The 8,988-nt window shown below is 37.8% G+C and overlaps 1 protein-coding gene across 1 annotated transcript in view; it reads right to left on the bottom strand.

Annotated features, from left to right (window-relative positions):
* Positions 1-1,427: 1,427 nt before the first annotated feature.
* kmt5b (lysine methyltransferase 5B) overlaps positions 1,428-8,988 on the bottom strand; it is a 12,358-nt gene continuing 4,797 nt past the window's right edge. Inside the window, 5 exon segments of the mRNA XM_048169081.1 lie at positions 1,428-3,912; positions 4,005-4,204; positions 8,321-8,457; positions 8,648-8,667; positions 8,781-8,947. Of these exon segments, the coding sequence (XP_048025038.1) occupies positions 2,588-3,912; positions 4,005-4,204; positions 8,321-8,457; positions 8,648-8,667; positions 8,781-8,947 (1,849 nt within the window). The 3' untranslated portion in view covers positions 1,428-2,587.

Below are 8,988 nucleotides of genomic sequence, written 5' to 3'. Positions count from 1 at the left end.
GATTGGACAACAAAGTCACGTCCCCTTCATTCCAAGCTCGAGCCACCACAATAGTAAACAATGCCTGAGAAATGCCTATTAGTTACTGCTTTCATGCGTTAAAAAGGGGGTTATTCTGTAAAACAGGCGCATTTCCAGTTTGATATTGGGATTTTTTGAAGTATTTTATTTGAAAAATAATTTTTAATTGCACCGGAATTACATTTAGCTATATCAAGCTAAATTTATACATTTTAAAACAGATTGGAGTATAATTATGGCTTCAAAAACTTGTTAATTTCACAGATAATTTTGAAGTTAGAGGCTGGAATGCTGATAAACATAATATTAAGTGATTTTCTTGTTTAATTTAAAGATGAGATATTTACTTATCATTGGATATTTTACAGATAAAGGGCTTTTGTTTATGTAATATTTCTTTATAAAGCGAACAGATCGAGCTGGTAACAGAACAACCTTAAGGACTTTTAAATACTTTCTGCCAGGTAAAAAACAAACAAACACTATATACTAGCTATATAATGTACTAGTCTGTATATACTAGCTTTTATTTACGTATATTAAAAATCCTCGTGATAAAAGAAAAAGACAAACCAAGTTATTGAATTTTTGCATTAGCACATTATTCCTCAAATTAAAAAGTCATTACATGAGGGACACAAATTGCTCTGTTTTGTAGGATATCTCTACATCATATAATCTATCTTAAAATAGGTCTGCTCACATTACAACCATTTTATTTTATTTTAATTATTTTTACTATACATGCTTATTACAACTTTTTATAAAAACTAATCATTTTTTCTTTTCTATTATTTAGTTTCATTTACCCAAAGTGGTTAATGTCTAGTTTCACTGCTGTTTTATTAGTACAGTAGCCTAATTCATTCCCTTTTTATTTTAAGGTTTAGGACCAAATGGGGTTGTTGTAATGCGGTTCAGACGTGTCTTTCCGCACGTCTCGTTTCTCGTAAACCATGTGTGATCCTCCGAGTAGTTTGGACAGTAGCCCCCTGTAGTCACATGACCTTGACGGGAACGTAATATCAACCGTGAACACAACCATGTGTGGACAACACCTTCCTTCCGCCTTTTGACTGGAAATAAAACGCAAACTTTAAGCACTCGACTTAATTAAATGTTCATAAGCGTCATGTAGAGCAAACTCCAGAAGTAATGCACATCAATAATCAAAGATACTATGAAACTAGTGGGAAACTGTCTTGCACTTAGGTTGATAGTTTGTGGTGGACAGAAGCAAATAGGTGTTAGTTGTCCGTTTGTATTGTGCAAGAACCTAAAACCTGAATGTGAATCATCAACACGGAAACAAAAAGAAAATAAATTTGCTCAAAAATGTTTTGAGATCTGCGAGGGTGGAAAAAATCTGAAAAATGTCCATCTAATAATGACATAAGACAAGAAAATATCTTGAAAATGAGTTTTATAGTTTTCAAGTACTTAAAACAGTTAAATAAAAACAAGTCCCAGAATATACAGAGTGAACAGTATGCCCCCAGATTATGTATACATCCTACATTGTTACTGTCATGATGCTTTTAAGAGTCAGTTTGTAAGCTTGAGACCATAGGAGTTTTGTGATCATTAGGATAAAAAGCTCCTTTAAGCCCACAGATGGCAGACTTTTGACACTACAGAATGTAAAGTATATAATGAAAGAAAAGATAGAAAAACAAAAAAAAGGTACAAATAAAAATAGCCTAATATGGCAGCTGCCTACTTAGGGTCAACAATGGAAACACAAACAACAGCTTTGAATACCTTAGCATATTTTTTTTTTTGTCCATTTTTATCATTTTTCGGCAGAGCACAAAATGCACACAAAGCCACAAAGTCAATTAGATGTACTGAATACCACAATGAGCATGATTCAGGAAAACAGATTCTTGATTAATGACGTTTCAGTACAACTTATGTCTTGCGGACTTTTATCCGTAGGCACATTTCTCTACGGACTTCCAAGGTCACACAAAAAGGGTCTGACGTTCACAGAATAATTATTCAATAGTCCAATATCTTTATGGACCAGCACCAGGCCACCACAATGAGCACCATGGCCTTCCATGGCCAAAAAATCTGACACGTGATAAAAAGGATTTTGATACAAAAAAAGCGGACAGATCTGTATAAATTTGAGCTCCTCTGCACACTGTTTGCTCAATGATTCCCTTTAGCCAGATCAAGCCGAGGAGAGAGACAGACATGTGATTCTTGTGCATGGGAACACTGCTGTCGAAACATCAAGTGTCAACCTTCTGAGGTGAAACCATGCATACGTTTCCCAAGTGGACTAACGTCTTGCAAACAAAGCCGAGAGTGTTTATGGAATAAAACAGTGAAGCTGGACAGAATGCTAACAAACATCTGCACGTTAGGATAGAATTCATACATAACCTGTACACTTTCTACAATATTTATAATCATTGTGAGGAAACAACAAAGAAGTGCCATCACTAAAATGTAAAGAAAGATATTTTGCCATGATTTAATTGTACATTTGCATTTTCTATTTAAATTACATATGTTCAAAATGAACATGATTGAGACAATGGAATATTTACACAGCTTATGCATTGAGTCTGAGGGACTGATCTTCTCGTCGTCTGGAGGAAATGTCAATGTCTATGGAATCTTTGCCCACGATGAGACGCAGACGTTTTGCTGGTGGGAGCGGGATGAAATCATCCTCGTTATCAAAGTAGTCCTCTTCTTCGTCCTCGGAGGACAGCGACTCCACTTCCATGTTCTGACCTACCTGAGTGGCCGCCTTGTGATCCAGAACATCCCCCCCTTCTCGCTTCACGATGCCCAAGGTGACGTCCTCCGGGTAAGCGCGATGCAACCCGGTGCCGTCTTCCTCCCGCTTCAGTTGGATCTTGAGCTTGGTGGAGCTGCTGTGGGAGCCGTGGCTGAAGCCGTTGTTCAGTTTGGCCACGTACGAGTTGCTCCGGTCCTTCTCGTGCTCTTTGCTGAACTTGATGCTGATTTTGGAGGAGCTCGAAGAGTTGCTCTCTCTGGGCTCGTTCTTACTGCTGCTGCTGTCTCGACGCCGACGTAGTGTTATCTTGGGGATGCCTGAGTTGTTCTGCAGAATCAGCTGAGCGTCGTAACGCGTGATCTGCCGCTTCTTCTTGCCCTTGCCTCGGCGGAGAGCCTTGCTGCTTTTAGCCGAGCCGTTGTAGTGCTGGTGGCGGTCCGGCAGGCCGAGCACTACCTTCCCACAGTCCGCTACATCCGCGGCCCGAACCGCGTGCCGCAGGTCGGGCAAGCCCTCCTGGAGGAAGGACTCGCCGTAGGAGCCGGTGTCTTCCTGTTTTACCGTCCTCCTGCGTCTGGGACACGTCCCTTTCTTAGGACAGCTGGTCTCCAAACTAGGGGTGTTCATCTGGTGCCCAGGTGTCACAGGGATGAGCTCTCCAGGCTCCGACTTGAAGACCACGCCCGGGCTAGACGGCTGACTTGATGCCTGCGTGCCGTCAGACCCCTCAGCACTGAGAGAGGTCCTCGTGGACCTACGAGTTCTGTAAGGGCAAAGTATGCTGTCCTTGCACAGGGAAGCACCCTTCGAAGAGCTCTGATTGTTTTCCGACTGGCGCGCTACACTGCCTTTGCCTCCAGAGCTGCGTCTGTCCGCGTCTCGTCTGGAGGGCTCCTTGAGATTCCCACTAGCGTTCACTCGACTGGAGGCTTTCGTCCATACGCCTCGACACCGGCGTCTTCCTTTAGGCATAGGCTGTGTGGGCTTTGACTTGAGTCTCTTTGGTAAACTATTCGTTTGACTTCGTTTCGAGGATGAGGTAGAAGAAGGAGTGCTTGACAGAGTTTGCCTTGTTACAGCCTTTGCTTCTCCGTGCTTTTTGACACAGGACTGCGAAGTCCTCTTACGTAATGCTGGAGGAACATGAAAGGAGGAGAAGAGAACTGATGAGTTGAGCTGTAACAGCATTATTAGTATCAAACGTGTAGCATTACAGGTCACTCACATGTTTGTACAGTGGTTGGTTCCTGAGAGTCTGCCTCTGCATTGGAGCTGACAGACTGGCTGTCAGAGTTCCTGCAACTTTCCCCCAGCTTCTTTAGTCTGTTCAGACGCTTGTCTGTCTCTCTGAGGCCGTACTTGCTATTGATCACCGGAGTCTCCACAGGCAACCCTGCTTTCGACTTAAAAGCTCCAGTGCCGCGTCTGAAAGAAAAATCTTATTATTAAACGTTATTATTAAACATTTAATAAATAGATATTCTGAGCAAACATACGTGAAAAAAAAAAGTTAAATATCAAATGTTCTTTTATTGTTCATCCTAAATAAGCAACTTTAATATTATTTATATATTTAAAGCAAAAAAATATTAAATGTTGAGATTAGTTTATAATCAAATATAAAATAAGCAAGAGTTTAATGTTTATACATTACATTTAAAGGGTTAGTTCACCCAAAAATTAAAATTATCCCATGATTTACTTATCCTCAAGCCATCCTAGGTGTATATGACTATCTTCTTTCAGGCGAACACAATTGGAGATATATTTAAAATATATCCTGGCTCTTCCAAACTTTATAATGATAGTGAATGGAGGGCCAGATTTTGAAATCCAAAAAAATGCATCCATCCATCATACAGATAATCCATGAATCCCATGAAGTGAAGTGATGGGTTTTTGTAAGAAAAATATCCATATTTTAAACATTATGAACAAAAATAACTAGCTTCTTCTAGCATACTGCGCAAGTCGACTTGCGCTAAATGAGTAAACCCCTGACGTGATGCAAGACATAGGATGTAGGCATAGGCTTAGATGCCTCTCGTGGTATTAAAGGTGCCATCAAAAGTTTTTTTACAAGATGTAATATAAGTCTAAGGTGTCCCCTGAATGTGTCTGTGAAGTTTCAGCTCAAAATACCCAATAGATTTTTTTTAAATAATTTTTTTAACTGCCTATTTTGGGGCATAATTAGAAATGCGGCGATTCAGGCTGCGGCCCCTTTAATTGCTCGCGCTGTCCGCCCCCCCAGAGCTCTCGACTCTATCAGTGCATAAACAAAGTTTACACAGCTAATATAACCCTCAAAATGGATCTTTACAAAGTGTTCGTCATGCAGCATGTCTAATCGCGTAAGTATAGTATTTATTTGGATGTTTACATTTGATTCTGAATGAGTTTGATAGTATGCTCCATGGCTAACGGCTAATGCTACACTGTTGGAGAGATTTATAAAGAATGAAGTTGTGTTTATGAATTAAACAAAGCGACGGCTCGTCTCCGTGAATACAGTAATAAACGATGGTAACTTTAACCACATTTAACAGTACATTAGCAACATGCTAACGAAACATTTAGAAAGACAATTTACAAATATCACTAAAAATATCATGGATCATGTCAGTTATTATCACTCCTTCTGCCATTTTTCGCTATTGTTCTTGCTTGCTTACCTAGTCTAATGATTCGGCTGTGCACATCCAGACGTTAATACTTGCTGCTCTTGTCCAATGCCTTTCATAATGTTGGGAACATGGGCTGGCATATGCAAATATTGGGGGCGTACATATTAATGAGCCCGACTGTTACGTAACAGTCGGTGTAATGTTGAGATTCACCTGTTCTTCGGAGGTCTTTTAAACAAATGAGATTTACATAAGAAGGAGGAAACAATGGAGTTTGAGACTCACTGTATGTCATTTCCATGTACTGAACTCTTGTTATTCAACTATGCAAAGGTAAATTCAATTTTTAATTCGATGGCACCTTTAAACAAATAGGGCCAGTGTTTCCCATACATTGACGAGACTGTGGCGGCCCGCCACATTCTAATTTGTCCCGCCACAGTCTCAAAATGAAACGGAAATTAGTTTTGTCGCGATATTTAAATTACCGTCTGATAATTGCGCTCTATTATATGGCAAAAGTGGGAGTCAGAGCAAAATAAGTAGACAAGCACCCAATTAAGTTTTCGTGCACTATATTCAAAGTCATCTGAAGCCATTCCATAGCTTCATGTGAGGGACAGAAGGATATGTACATCGTTAAGTTCACGGTCAGAAACTCAGAAGCTTTCAATCATTCAGCACTCAAACAGCGCGTCACGTTCGGTAAGGACAGTCAGCACGGTAAGGTAAAACTGTCCAATATGATATATTCCCATTATAATACTTGATATGTAGATAAAGGGCTGTGGATTTGCATAAAATGACTTCATCTTGCTGGAGTTTATTGCTGTTTCTGAACGATTTCATCATACTGGCTACAGGGTGTCTGTTAGATCGCACAACACAAGGACTATGAATTGGCGTCACACGCACAATAACTGGAATTTAAAAAAGTGAGAAGAAACATATGATTAATAAACTGTTAAATGCAGATATACACAGGGATTCTCTTTGTGCCGTGAACTTTTCAATGCGCAGCTCAACTGCGCGCTCTGACTCCATATTGATTCAAGCACATCATTCTGCACCCGGAATGCGCATTAGCGGTTTTTTGCTGAAGTTTTGAAGCGTTTCATATTATCATGGTTACTGAAAGATTATAAATAGCCTATTTTGTTCTGTCGTATCTATCATATTTTGTTGCCCCATTAAAAAGCTGCACAATACATTAAAAATAAGCGTCTTTTAATCTTACATTAATATAAATACATATAATAATTTACATATAACTCTAATATAAATCGTTTTTTCATTTCATAAGAATACAAATAGTAATTTTTAAACTTTTTATTAACATTTGGATTTATAAAATTACTGTGCAAAGTGGTTTTTTTATTTGTTTTTTTCCCCCCCAAGATTTAGGCTAGAATACTTTTTGCTGCTGAATTATATACTCACCTAGTTTACTTATTTACTGGTCAGCTTATGATTATATATTTTTATTCATTTGTTATTTTTCTCTATAATAAAATAGTGTGGTTAGTGCATTCTGGATTGTTTAACAAATCAGTGATCATTAGTTCCACAAATACAGATGTATAGATACAGACTCCCACTAATAAATTAATTCAACAAAGGTAACCTCTTTTGCTGCATATATTTTTAATGGTTTAAATGTGTACTCTACATGTTTGACCACTTATGAATTATCATTTAGCCTACTATATGTTGTGTACGTGACTAATGTGCTCTACCATCACCAATAAATAAATTACTTTTAGAGCACAAAATTCTTTTTACAAGAGAACAAATTTCTTCATTGATCTAGTCACTTAATTTTGCTCTCAGAATGCACCAGATTTATGCATTTAAATTTAAAATGTACAAAATTTTCCTCCGGGGGGGCATGCCCCCGGACCCCCCTAGAGGAACCGATGTCCACCCACCACAGTCTCACAAAATCCTGTGGGAAACACTGAGGGCTATGCAACAAACTCAAGCTCCTCTTCTCTTATATCGAAATCCCTTAAAATTTCTTGTTTTAGACTTCTAATTTGGGACCGGGGTTTGTTTTGCTCTATCCACTGCGCCGATGCGTACGGTTGTCTGTTATTATAGTTAATAAAGGTTTAAATATGGATATTTTTCTTATAAAAACCCATTGCTTCACTTCAGAAGGCCTTTATTAACACCCTGAAGCCGTATGGATTATTTTTATGATGGATGGACACATTTTTTGGGGTTTCAAAATCTGGCCCTCCATTCACTACCATTTTAAAGCTTGGAAGAGCCAGGACATTTTTAAAAATATCTCCGATTGTGTTAGTCTGAAAGAAGATAGTCATATACACCTAGGATGGCTTGAGAGTGAGTAAATCATGGGATCATTTAAATTTTTGGGTGAACTAACCCTTTAATATTAGTATGTGTAAATTTAAATTGATATTAATTTTTAATTCCATTAAACAAAATTAATATTTAAGAATATTTAAGTATTTGGAAAGAATATGTATCAACAAATAGTAAAATATTTTTTTCATTACATATTGAACAGATAATATTTAAACATTAAAGTTGATAATATTTCAACATTTGAAACAAATAGACATATTACATACAAGCTTTTAAAGTTTAAATATTACATTTAATATTAAAAATATAATATTCATATTTAAGCAAAGTCAAATGCCAAAAATCTCATATTGCCTAAAACAATTTAATTTAATTTAATAAGCACTTAATATTTAAATATTTGGAGAAAGTATACAATGTTTAAACTACTGAACTAAGCATTGAACAGAACTGTAAAAACAGTGTAAACTAACAGTTTATAAAATCGTTTAAAATACAACAAAATGCTGTTATAGTCATTCATTCCTATCTACTGCTCTGAAAGAAATGTGAGAAACTAGAGGCATGCAGCACATGATACCTTTCACAAGTATAGCATTCACAGAATTCATTGTTTTCTCCAAAGAATCCATCTCCATAGTAACAGGAGATCTCTTCCCCCGGTTCAATGTCCCGCAGAACCTTTACACAGGCGGTATCTCGGCCTGTTGACACAAACTGCAACAAACACCACACATCAGCTAAATTTAATTTCCCGTTTATCGATTAATCTACAAGTTAGTCTTCATTTTTGAGTCCAGACACAAACTGCAACAAACATCGCACATCAGCTAAATTTAATTTTTCCGTTTATCGGTTAATCTTCAATTTAGTCTTCATTTTTTAGTCCAGCCTCATATGTGCTTACCTTGCAGTTTGGCCGGCAATCTGTAAAAACAATCAAAAAAAAAAAATACCTTAAATTTCCTATAAAATGTCACCAAGATAATTGTATAATTTATTGATCATGTGTGAATGTTCAAAACCTAGAAGAGAAATACCGTGGTTAATAAAAGCCGCAGGTCCCAGCCAGAGTTGCGCGCAGTTTTTGCGTGTAGAGTACATGACACTGAAATCATTCTCTCCATGTCGAAGCAACATCCTCTCTTCACTTGGAGACAACTCAGCAATGCAGCCCACAAGATGTTCGATTTTATCATTCCTTTTCCTGTAACGTGCACAGTACGAATACAGTCAAACCAAAGATTA

Source organism: Megalobrama amblycephala, linkage group LG19 (assembly GCF_018812025.1).
Source record: "Megalobrama amblycephala isolate DHTTF-2021 linkage group LG19, ASM1881202v1, whole genome shotgun sequence".
NCBI classification, from domain to species: Eukaryota; Metazoa; Chordata; class Actinopteri; order Cypriniformes; family Xenocyprididae; genus Megalobrama; species Megalobrama amblycephala.
The sequence above is the reverse complement of the archived record's forward strand: the minus strand, read 5'-3'. Positions and strand labels throughout refer to the sequence as shown.